We start from the raw sequence: 13207 nt of genomic DNA, 5'->3' as shown, positions 1-13207 counted from the left end.
AAACCTGGTTCGTACTTCCTTCCTCTGGCTTTGTGATTCTGGTCTTCAGGTCTTGACTAAAAGCCCTCCCTGTCTGCAATGACTACATCTTGGAGTTGACAAAGCATGAAATGGAGGTGGATCAGGCGAGTCAGCAAGGGACGTTTCTCTCTGTGAAAAGCACATATGGATTTCCATTCAGAAGCAAACAGTGTCATGAGCCCTTTGTGTCACTCTTTCGTAGTTTATTTTGCTCCGTTAATCCCTCGGGGAGATTGACATGGAAAGTCAGTGGCCTAAAACGGATCGAGGTTAGTCCAGGTATTTTTCACACATTACTTAAATTAAACTTTATGTAACCACATAGTATAAAATAATTAGGATAAAATAAATAGTAATGCTCACAATTGAATAAACAAAAATAATAAAGTTATTGTACATAAAAAACCTTACAGCACATTAAACACAAAGATACCATTTACTTCACAAGCATAAGAAATAAAAAGGCAGATAATGCATATGTGAACAAATGTGACAATGGGCAAAAAAACACATTGTGCTGGAAAAGGTTTTGTTTTGAAGGTGGTGATAAAGATTTAGCTCATTTGGCCTGAAGCTTTAGTATTTGTGCGCCTTACATTACTGCTGCTGTGACCATAGATTGTTGCCAGTGGAGTTAAAGATTTTTTTTTTTTTTTTTGACAGTCAAAGAGTTAAATCTCTTTAATTAAATTTAAACCAGTCCAATTAGAGTTTGGCATCACTATTCATTCATAACCAATGTTCTTTTCTGAATGTAATCAACTGTGATGCGGCATGAATTAGACAGTAGAGAAATAAAAACAAATGCTTTTTTTTTTTTTTTTTTTAAACTCCTTAGTGAGTGGAGACCACACACTAAGGAGAAATTATTGTCACAGTTGTCTTTTGGGAATGAAAGCCTGGTGTAATTTTATTTTTTTGTTAAACACACAGCAGTATTTCCTGGATGGCTAATCAGTTGATATTGTTTGCAGATTTTTAAATAGAGTTCAGTAATACATGTGCTCAAAGATCAGCATGTTGCAGACTTTACCAGTTTTCACCCTGCTACTGTAATCAGTCAAAATCTAATGTGATGAAATTTCCTGGTTACATTTAAAGGTCTGATCACATGGCCTTTCCTGTGCTGCCTCCCTGAAGGAAAACGTGAAAATGTCACAATTTATACTCATTGATGACATGACTATGAGGTCTGGAAATTCATTGGTGCATTCGTTCACCATGTTTGAATTATGCTGCATAGCGACATTGCAACTTTTTCAAATGCAGTGTGGCAGCTGAATCGTGCTGTGAAGGGCTAAACCAAGCTCCCCATATAACATATCACAGGACAGGAAAACAACTTACCATATATATATATATATATATATATATATATATATATATATATATATATATATACACACACACATATATACGTGTATATATGTATATATATATACACACACACATATATACGTGTATATATGTGTGTGTGTGTGTGTGTGTATATATATATATATATATATATATATATATATATATATATAGTATATGCTCATGTATAGCAACACACTGTATGTGAGTACCTGTGATATGATGACTCACACTCGTCTCTATGTTAATGTAACCCTATGTCAATGAATGCTGGGAGCAGGGGATAGCAGTCCGACTGCATGCAATAACACTGGATACCCTCTGGCCTGTCACTGTGTAATCAGACAGAAAATTAGACCTAATACATGCGTCCTCAGGACTCATGTCTCACTGATGCACTGTGATGCATAAACATGCACAGCACACACTCGCACAGATACACGCACATATATTAAATACATTTGCATGATTTATTAATGTCCACTAAAGCCAGAGAAACAAAGGGACATAAATAGAAAATTTGCAGTGTGACTGTTTTACTACACAAACAAGAAATATGTCCCCCTTTGTCTTGTTTTTTTTTTTTAAATGGCGCTCAGACACACACACTTCCTAGGTGCAATCCCTGACAGCTAAAATTAACCATTATCTAATTCTAACCTTAAACTTTAGTTTCAAGAAAGTGGCTTTTGTTCCTTGGTATTTGTCTAACTCCTCTTGCATTACCTCTACCTATGACTACCACATCTGATCTATCCTTTATCTGAACCCTATCAAAAATTATATTTTCTTTATACAGTATCTTTCACACAAATGTTACAGCATGCTTTATATATTATTTGGCACTTCATATTAAATCAAACACCTTTAATCAAATTTAAATCACCTTTAAATCAAACTTTATTTAGAACGCAATAAATGAAAATTCAATAAACAAATGACAATAGGAGACAATCACAGTCTTCAGCTTACTGATTATTCCTGTCAATAAAAATAAAATAACATGCATTTTGGTTTCCCTTCACCCTGATAAATCCTAAACCACATCAATGTAATGTAGTGATTGATCATTGATGAAAAACATTGCAGTTATCTCAAACTGACTGACTGGAACAAGTGAGCATTGGACAATGACAAAATAACCTACTGGGGAAGATAAAGAGGGCTTAAATGTCACCACTAATCAATAAAATATTTCCCTTTGAGAAGTTATCTCTGTCAATCAAATTTAAAAATCAATACACATAGATGAAGGAAAATAGGCACCCTTATTTTTCATTGTGATTATTCTTGACGTTCTTCCATTTTTAAAATATTTTTTGAGGTCTCAGACTTCGTTCTAGCTCCTCCTCCATGCTCCCTCTTGAGAGACTCCTTCTTTCAGATCTCTCCATAAGTCATAATCATGTCACTGCTCTAGACCTCCCACATATAATACTGCCTTTGAGGGAATACAGCAAAATGAAGTACAACATCTGTTTTCCCAAAACTGCTCTGCCATGCTACTCATGAATCTCTGAGGAGTGTACAGTAGATGCAGAGTTCAGAGAGGAGACACTGATGGGACAGCTTTTAGCTGTCCATTGTCCTCCCACGCAGCCTTCTCAGTATTCAACATGAACCACTTTTCCTTAATAAAGACAAAGCACGGTGCAGAGAGTGAATCAAGCCACCTCAATTAAAACTTCAAACACCCCCCCACACAAGCAAGATGGTAATGGTGAATACTTGATTGAGGGCTTTGCTATCTTCTCTCATTTTTTTCTGCTGTACACAATAAAAGGAGGAATATTTTAGTCATGTTGGGAGATGTAGACAGTTACATGTAGCGCCATCATAATCAAGAAAATTTAATAACCTGTATCTGTGGTCATAAATCTTCCGAAAAAATGTGTGGAAAAATAAAGTATATAAACTCATATGTCGTTGGTTGGTTGGGTATAAGGACACTCAGCTTTTAGTTCCCATTAGGCAAGTTGGGCTGGACGTACTCAGGAATACTCAAAGTGGGAGATTTACATGTTGGGTTTAACATACAGGCATATTTAAATGATGCACTATTCATCCAAGAAGACCAATCTTTTTGTTTTCTCCCACTCAGACATGTCAGAGTACAAAACAACATCCCTTGACCTGGTAGGTGTTAAGTGTCCCGCTCAAGGAAACAGGAACTACTAATAGCTAATTCAGCATATTAAAGGAGCCAGTTTACCAAAATGTAAACAAAATATAGGCTAATAGAGTCCATGGCAGTGTTCTTTGCATTTGAGCATCATACAGTCACCACTTTACTACAACTAAGGTTTATGGAGTTTGTGTAAAAAGGCTTGAACCCTTGTTCCTTTTTATTTATCAGGCAACTCCTACCTCCTTTGTTTATTTACATTACTTAATCACTTATTGTCCTTTTTGTCACTTAAAACTCCCTGTGTAACTCTATTGATTTGGGCCCGTTGCCAAAGTGTTTTCCTGCTGAGGCATCTCCAGTGCCTCAGTAGCTTTCCCAAACAATAATTGCTTTTACAGACCAGAGGGGGACACAATGTGAGCTCCCAGAACACGAGGACCTTTCCCAGAAGACGTTGCTCTCCAAAGTAACTATCTGCTCTTTGTTCGCCTAATTAAAGGCCAGTTAGGTAGCTCAGTGCCAATGCAACATAAACGCATTAAAAAAAATACCCCTCGATAAGGCAGCACAGTGGACCTTTGTGAACATTAGGTACTATGTCACCTTGACTGAAACACCAATATCACTTTTTAGACAGGGCTAATGAAAGATAAGTTTGACTGCTCAGTGACTTTCAGCTGTGAGCCTTTTTGGCTGTATAAAGGGAATCATCCTTTGAGTAAAGCCTATGTTTTGATACAGCTGTTCATGTAGCTTGTGTTCATGTGTTTTTCCTCCAGTGAGCATGACTTGGGTGAGGATGACATCTATGACTGTGTGCCATGCGAGGACGATGGGGATGACATCTATGAGGACATCATTAGGGTGGAAGTACGACAACCCATGGTGAGAACTTTGTGTCGCTGTCTCTGCTGTTTTATCCTAAGGGTTATTTTTTTTGTCAAGTACTGATGATGTTGTCACGTCAGGTGTACTCTGGTTGATATTGTGGATATAATTCACCCTGAAGGTCTGTGACTAAAGCATTAAATTTTCTGTGAACTGGGTTTGTGGTGTGCAGAACAATTTTATTTATTTTTTTTTGCCTGATTTTGTTTTCCAATGCACCTGTCCATCAGGTGTCTGTTAGACTTCACTTAATTACTGCATTCACTACATACAAATTACTGTGTAAAAATATTTCCTCAATTACCAGGAAGGATGCAGCGAAGAAACAGAACACATTTTTACCCATTTACCTTAGATGATGTACTTCGATGTACATTGTCATTCTTTCTGGGGTCATCATACAGTATTTGCATGGCATAATATCTCTAAACACAAATAAGTAAATGTCTAATTCATAACTGGTGACAGATTTGACTTCTGACTTGCACTGCTTTGGTTTTTTCCTGCTGCAGATCAGATACATGCAGGTAAGTGCTGCTGTGCTTGTGACTCACCCCACTCTGTCAGCTAACTCCCCCTAATTCTTCATTTAAAACAAACTCATTGCCTCCTAAGAGAATGACCTACTTAATAGATTAGTGACACATGCATAGAGGAGAAGGAGACCCCATCTGGTCCAAAGTCTGATTCATGGCCCACTGGAAATTCTTATGACTTCAGCTTTGGTGACTGTGGTGTTAACTGACGTCAGTGAGGACCACCAGCTGCCACATCGAACCTCAAAGCATGAGACAAATAAATCTTATCCTGTGGGACTTGAACGCTGATTCTGATTGGTTCTGATACTGGATTGAGAGCTGCACTGGCATTTATGTATTATCTCCAGTTTTTTGTATTATCACCCCCAGTTATCAACAACCAAATCGGTTCCAGATGGCTTAGTTTCTTATTCCGCCAGTTGAGCTGCTCATATCACTGCCACAGATTTTCGAAGCTGTGAAGTGTGTGACATTAGGTCTCATGAGAAATGCTCGGTTTAGATAAGGTTGTATCTTATTCCCATCCTTCCCTGCTCCCTCACAATGTGCAGTCTGCTTGCAAACAGTACCTCAAACTTGACAACCTTGGATTTGTCTATGTGTACAAACACATGCCTCTCAGCCCACACATACATGCGTACACAAAAGCTGACTTATATCCGCTTTTCTCCAAAAGTCACCTTTTCTCTATATCCTGGTCATGCCAGTAAGTGCAGTCACTCATTGTGGGCGAGCATTGTTATGTGGTTGAAGTTTGATTTATTAGCTTTAGCCTATCCTTTTGGATGCATTTCTCCTTCTGTTTTCAGACAGTAAGATAATCAGTTACCAGATTTGATTAATTATATACCCAGTGATTCCTGTAAAGCTGTAATGTTTTTAAGAAGTGGATTATAGAATAAAGGAGACTTTTGCAATTGTGTAATTCATCACAGTCTGCTTCAATTTTATTTTTTGTCAGTGTTATGTTATGGCTGCATAGTCATGCATTTTAAATGTAAAATGTTTGGAAAAGTCTGCATCACATTATCTTGAAGCAATAATGCCGTTTGATGGATTACACAACTTTCTAGAGGGTGGAAATAGATTTTCACATTGCCTGTAAATAAAAACAAACCAGTGGCTAGCTTGGCTAAAAATTCAGAAATCTAAATCATGGAAGCAGTAAATGTACTAGAATATGAAAAATAACTGGTATGGTGCTTTGAAATCCCTAGCAGTGTTTGTGTGCCACGTTGATACTGAATGAGACATGGTCATTACCTTGAAGTCCATTCTGGTGTCAATATTAAGCTAAAAATAAGTAATAAAAACAAAAATGAAAAGAAAACACAGGCAGCCTAATTGTCCTGACTCACTATATTTCATTATCTCACTATAGAAAATGGGAATGACAGAAGATGACAAGAGAAACTGCTGCTTGGTGGAGATCCAAGAGACTGAAGCAAAGTACTATAAGACTTTAGAGGACATTGAGAAGGTGAGTGACAAGATGCATGTGAAGATATGTTTGACTTAATTAGCAGACATTTTTATCCTGGTACAAGCAATGCTGTATTAGAGTTTCCTGTTGTCACTCGTTCTTTGTTGGAGTCTCTGGCCCGTGGGTCAGGTCACAGCATGGAAATGTCAGCTATTGGCAGATTCACTGGGGACTACAAATGTCACAGGAGCAGATCGATATGGTTATTATTGGCTCAGGCCCCACAGGAGACACTGATCCCTGGGGCTTTAAGTGTAGACACGCACATCACAGACCCAAAGACACACACATGCTGCCAACCAACATTGTGCTACTTATCCAAAAGGTGTAAGCCAATACTTATTACAGATTACACATCACATATATTTTGCCTAAAATCAGAATGAGATGAGAACTTTGCATTACTTCATGAAAGTTGAAAACATCTTTACCTTTCAGTGGTATGGGGTATAACTGACTGACATCACCTACATCTTCATTTCTTAAGTCACTACACTATATTTGCTTTGTTTGTTTACCTTGCCTTCATTTTACATGATTACATGTGGTTTATCAAAGCAGAAGGAACGTGTGTGTGTTCACTGTCCACCATACTGTATGTGCCCATATTCATTTTGCAGTACAAGACAGGACTTAACAGACTTTACTGCTCAATTGCCAGGAAAATCAATACCCTCCTAAACACTGCTGCCAACAAATGCAGACAAACTCTAAGTGTGAGCTTAAAGAGTCATAAACCCTTGCTCTCCACACACATCAGTTCTCTCTTTGTGATAATGGACCATTATTGAGATCAGTGCTGCTAACACATCAGTTTCCATGTTGACAGATTTCATTCGCACTGTGATGGAGGGCCGCAAATCATCCGTTCCTCTAATTTCATTAAACTAAATGTGTATCCTGTGGTTTCCCCGTCAGACCAACATGAGACTAAATAAGAATAAATAACCTTCTTATGATCAGAGGACTCGTTAAGCTTAATTGAGTTGGGGTTAATAAAGGCTGTCATCTCTTCATTGCTTCTAAGTTGATCTATTTGTTATTATTATGATGATGGAATGTGACAACCATAAAACAACATTAGTGAAATAACAAGCCGGTTTTTCTTCTGTAAGCATAAGCGCAGCATATAAAACAGTTGTACAGCATGTATAGCACACTCAGCATTATAGCCTGGAATTAAATAACTCACGCACCATGTAAACAATAATATGTTGCCTCTGTCTTTCACAGAGTAGTGTGGTATTGATTTTCTGCGGTGAACTTTATGTTGTGCTGTCTTTCAAATAAACAGCTGGTAAGAGCACTTTTGATAAAAGGTGCTTTCAGAGGGACTTTAGAGATGTTTACTCTTATTCTCTTCCAGAATTATATGATCCCATTGAAGCAAGTCTTGAGTCCACAGGAGATGGAGGCTATCTTTGTCAACCTTGAGGTGAGTAACCACTTAAGCAATAGCACTGAGATAGGAAAGTTACAAAGTATAGACAGACATACAGACAGACATGCTGGTTTTGTCTCTTCATAGCATTTGTTACACTTTTTTATTGTGGTTTTCACTCAGGATGTGATCAAGGTCCACTTTGCCCTCCTGCGAGCCATCGACCTGAATATAGTCAGTGGTGGAAGTGGCCTGGGGAAGATCTTCCTTGACTTCAAGGAAAGGTTAGTACCCGGAAATGTTTACGAATATGCATCTATACACATTCAAATTATGTTCTTTTCATAATGTTAAAATCCACCATAATTGAGTAGAAGCAGCATTTTCCCTGCTCTTTAAAATTGAGGAGTCAGCATTAAGTTGCAATATCCACACATCAGTCAGAGGATTGATAGGATTATTGTTGAAAGAATAAATCCATTCAAACAAAAAGCTGAGAGAGCATGTCATCAGTTGTTCCCCCTTCAACCAAAGTGGTAAATCCACTCCACCAATGCATTAGCTTCTCATATTCCTGTAGAGTTGTCTTTTATTTTTCGACAACACATTGTTTTAGTTTATCTGTATTTGTATAACTCAGGTTCTCCAACAAACTGGATTTTGTACAACCTTTGAAATACATTCATTTAATACCACTTCAGAAATATCTTTGTACATTTGTTCATAATATTAATTCCAAGTTTTTTTTTGTTTGTTTTTTTTTTTTTTTTTTTGTTCATTACCTGTTCACTTTCAAAAATGGAAAATCTTGCAACTAGTGCATTTCTAATGAAAACAACAGAAATTTTATTACTGAACTGGTGAATTGTATAACTTTAAGAACATAAGGGGTATAGGGAAGAAATTCCTTGAAATTTCTTTAGAATTGGTATTAGAAAACACTGGGAACAGGGGAAAGCTGATGGTTACTGCCATACAGGGTTGTTCTCCATCTTGCCCAGCCGCTGTGCAATGTGGTGGTAATTTGCATCCCTGAGGGAAACGGTGATTCGCCTCCCTGCTGCGCTGAGTGTTGCTGCTTCATAGGTAATGGTAATGACGGCGATGATAGGTTCTGGCCCCGGTCATGATTCCATACACAGCCATCGATGTGCTGCTCTTCTCAAACGAGACAGCCATTACTGAGCGAGTCACAAACCTCCATACATATGTGCATGCCCGTTCTTGCATACATAAATATATGTTATATTTCTCTGCACAGTGACCCTGATAGCATACATTTTCCCCCTCATCCTACCAACCTGAGAGAGAGTCACATTATTTCCTTGGGCGTCATCAGTCTGCATGGGTAATACACTCATTGCAGGCCTCTTCCTTAAGCCTAGAGCGCTGTATAACACAGACTTGGTGTGACACAAGAGACTTTATTCCTAATACACAGAGGCAGGCACATACTCTCCCTCTATGCTACACATGCATGCACACACTCCTGCTGTGTCTTCTTCCTTGTTTGGCTCATCTGAGTCTCTGATCTGATTGAGCAGTGGTTGGAATTCACCATTTTGCACGCAATACCAGACAAGGCCTAGCTAGCTAGCCAGTCATGCTTTGAAAAAGACTGAGAGGTCGTTAATGTCACATGAAAGCTCAGAAGATGGACAGGGACAGGAAGAAACAGGGGAAGCAGAGGAAGTGAATTCAGTAGAAACAGTTTGATGATTGTTTATCGAGCAGATTCAACAGGTTTTGTGTGAGTGTTGAAAGAAATGTTGAAAACAATAGACTGCAAATTACCTTATAAGTAAACAGCTGTGTATCCTAATTACACTTTTTTGTAATCGTGAACCTTACACCTAGTAACATGTCATTCCAACATTTCAACAAATGTAGTGGTAGGGATTTGCTCCCATGCAGCTGCAGGAGCATTAGTGAGGCCCAACACTGATATAAGGCGATAAGGTGCTGTTGTATGTGGTTGATGTCAGGGTTCTCTGCAGGCCAGTCAAGTTCTATCACATCAGACTGGGAAAACCATTTCTTCAAGGACCTGCAGTGACCTGGATTGTATAGTCAAGACTGTGAAACTTTAGATCATAAAAGATCATTATATGCTATAGTATTATGATTTTCATTCACTGGAACTAAGGAGCCTAAAGATTAAAAAAGACCAAGAGTACATTGTTCTTATTTTGCAAGGGATTATAACCGTCTGCCTCTGCCAGATACTGGATCTCTAATGTTTACTTTCTATTCATAAACAAATTTGCAGATGACATGCCATTCATTTGTTATAATTTCAACATTCTTCAGAAAGCATTGCAGGGGTATTTTAAGAAAACAATTCATTAGATTTGCAGATTCTGTGCATAACTGGCTTTGACTCTGTGCATGTGATTGACATGTATATCTGCCTCATTATGAGCCACTGAAGTCTTGTCTGTTGATGGCAATAAACAAGAGGGACCAAGGGATTTAGACTCTTCATAACATTGCTCTCATCAGGCATCTTGGTGGTTTTCCTGAGGACCTGGCTTGGAATAATTAATTTGGTTATCTATGCTTGTACGTCTCAGTGACCTTTACAACAATGTGCTTGTATCTTTTTTTCTCACGTCGGTGCCAAAGATGAAAAGCGCTTTTTTTCTGTTTGTCATTGAACAGAATGCCATGCAGAAAATGTCACTGGTTATCTTGACTACTTCTCAATTCCTAAACAGCCAGAACCAGGCTGAATGGAAAAGTGTGCCCAGAGGTAGCTCTATAAACTAAATGGGCATCTAAGTACCCTCTTGTTGATATCCTCATTTGTGACATTCCCCAACTCATTTCCGGAGTAATCTGGCTTCCATATATCGTCGCAGTGCCTAATCGTGGCCACACTGTGAGCCTCTTTATTGGAGGTCTTTGCTCTGTGTTCTCCTCCATTTGCTGTGTGCTGGATATGTTGAGTGGAGGTGAGGGGGTCCCAATGCCATGTGTCAGAGAATATTAGCTGGCGCCACAGCCTGTCACTTCTGGTTTGCCGGGAGATTTCCTCAGTCGCCTTTGTCGGCTCGCAGGGTTCCATGAGGGTGGGGGTGAAGGCCCAGGGCGCAGTTACTCAAAATTGCATTTTCTGTGAAATAACATGCATGGCAGCATCCTCATTATGAAAAGAGGCCATCACAACTGGGCAGTATCTCCGACACTCAAAAAGAATGTAAACAAGTTTTTACTCCACCAGCAAACTCTCTAACCCAAAGAAACACTGCCTCATACACCTCTGCTGTTTCGAGGTTCGTTTCGCCACGGTGGCACAAATGAAGACATGGCCAAATAGCCCTTAAAGAAGAAAAAATGTCAGCTTTTATTTGTGTTTTAATGGTTCAGACTTAATGGGCCCCATCCTACTGGTTCAGGGAACAACTTTGTCTCTCTCTGAACATAGACTAATATCCCTTCTAAAAATTTGGCAAGAAATCCTACTCATTTTTCTATTATCAGTGAGAATAAAATTCACATCAACATGCTCTAAGACACAAAAACAAAGCCGTGTTTGGATCATTGCTGCTCCATTGTAGAAAATAATGGACCTTTAGAAATTTACTATAATTGTTTGACTGAATGATTGCTTGAGATCTTTATTGTATCGTTTGATTATTTCATCCAGTTTTGAAGCTTTAGTAATTTTGATTCTCAATCCCTAATTCGAAATTTTGGACTTTTTTCTTCTTGTGTCCACAGTGTGGTTTTTTTTTTTTTGTTTTTTTTTTTTTTTTTCAGATTACAAATATTGAAGCAGAGATGCAATGAAAAAGCAGGAAATTATGAGTCGTTACCTCCAACTGCAGCGTGTCCCAATGAGGTGTTCAGCAGAGTGTGCTCATCACAGTGTCACGGACTAATTATGGCTGACTGGGCCAAGAGTGTACGCGTGCTGCAGTGTGCTTGTGTGTCATTATCTCTTTTGTTTCACTGCCTTTCTTGGGGAGAGGACACAGCCTGCGACTAGCTTCTCAAATATCAGATGAAGGGCTGTTATTAATTAAATGGGTAAACATATAATATATTTCCACACAACATGGAATCCAGTTGTTGATTTGACTTGTCATGTGATTTAACCACAACCTTGGGTGTGATATTTTGGTGCCATTAAATTATACCTTTCTGTTTTTACACTGGAGACCTGCAAGGTGTATTATTCTCAGCTAATGAGATCCATCTTGTGTGAACTCTACAAAATACTGTGTTATTTACATATAACCTGTTACACATCACCTTTCCAAGGTGGTGAACATCTGTGACAAGAGAATATTAGATACAGTTGAACTATATTGCCCATTTGGCATGCTACACAGGCCAATATGCATAGAGTTGCGTTTAAAAAGTTGCATTATAAAGTGGTTTTATAAGTGTTTTTTTTTTTTGCTGAAAATACTGGCCTGCTGTGGGTAATGTGGTTAAAAAGATTATACTATATAATAAATCTGCTATGAAACCAAACCTATGAGCAAAAAGAGGCTAAAACGCCTACTCATCACATCATCATCATGCTGGATCTTTGGCTGGGTATGGTTTGGTGGAAATGGAAGCTTCAGAAAGTGAGCCCTCAGGCATTGGGGAATGAACTGCTTGCTCAAGGTGCACACAGTGGAGCCGATAAAAACGTATATTCACAAACACACACACACACACACACACACACGTATACTAAAGGACCTTCTTTCCAACTCAGCAATATGAGCATACAAATCGCTCTTTTCATCTTTTTATCCACTTAGTTCTTGCCATTGCTGGAAGAAAAGTAATTTTGGTCCCTTTAATTCTTTAAATCTTTCTTACTAAGAACATACATTGATCTATAAGATCTAGCTGTCATGCATTGTACAACAAGGCCCTTAAGGAGTTTGTTGAACATTTTCTGTCTTTGCCCGTCTATTTTGTTTGCTAGGTTTTTTATTTTTTTATTTTAATCATTTCATGACTACAATTCATTAAATTTCTTACATTCATACCAGGAGCTCGAACCCTATGCATTTCCTTCACGGTTCTTAAAAGAAGATCTTCATGGTACATTATGCCCTGATAACTTACTGAATGATAGGTGTCTCTGGTACGTACCCCTGGATTTTCGCTATAGTGCACAGACCGTCTGCTGTCTTCCAATTGATCAAGGCTCCCATTAATCTCAATCACTTTGTTGTGCTGAAGAAGCAGAAGCTTAGGCAAGCTGTCTCCCTGAGTGTGGATCAAGTCTTAATCAATGTATTGTTAACCAGGGTAGGAGCTTCACTGCAGGGGGGGGTCCAAGACAAAACTCCAAAGCTCCAGTCATCATCTCTGTTAGATCTCTGATGAGTGCATGTGGCAGAAATGTTCTGGTAAAACAGAACATTTTGCGTCTGTGTCGACAAAAATAATAACACTGCATC

The 13207-nt window shown here is 38.5% G+C and overlaps 1 protein-coding gene across 6 annotated transcripts in view; it reads left to right on the top strand.

The window, feature by feature from the left end:
- The window catches only part of vav2 (vav 2 guanine nucleotide exchange factor), a 178129-nt gene that overhangs the window by 142258 nt on the left and 22664 nt on the right, over positions 1-13207 (top strand). For all 6 annotated transcript variants that reach the window (XM_026296871.2, XM_026296867.2, XM_026296868.2 and 3 more), the window contains exons 5-8: positions 4285-4390; positions 6314-6412; positions 7782-7850; positions 7980-8080. In XM_026296871.2, coding sequence (XP_026152656.1) covers positions 4285-4390; positions 6314-6412; positions 7782-7850; positions 7980-8080 — 375 coding nt within the window. The remainder of the gene's footprint in view (positions 1-4284; positions 4391-6313; positions 6413-7781; positions 7851-7979; positions 8081-13207) is intronic.

The sequence above is a fragment of the Mastacembelus armatus genome, chromosome 12 (assembly GCF_900324485.2).
Source record: "Mastacembelus armatus chromosome 12, fMasArm1.2, whole genome shotgun sequence".
Lineage (NCBI taxonomy): Eukaryota > Metazoa > Chordata > Actinopteri > Synbranchiformes > Mastacembelidae > Mastacembelus > Mastacembelus armatus.
Note: the sequence above shows the minus strand (reverse complement) of the source record. Positions and strands in the feature narration are given on the sequence as shown.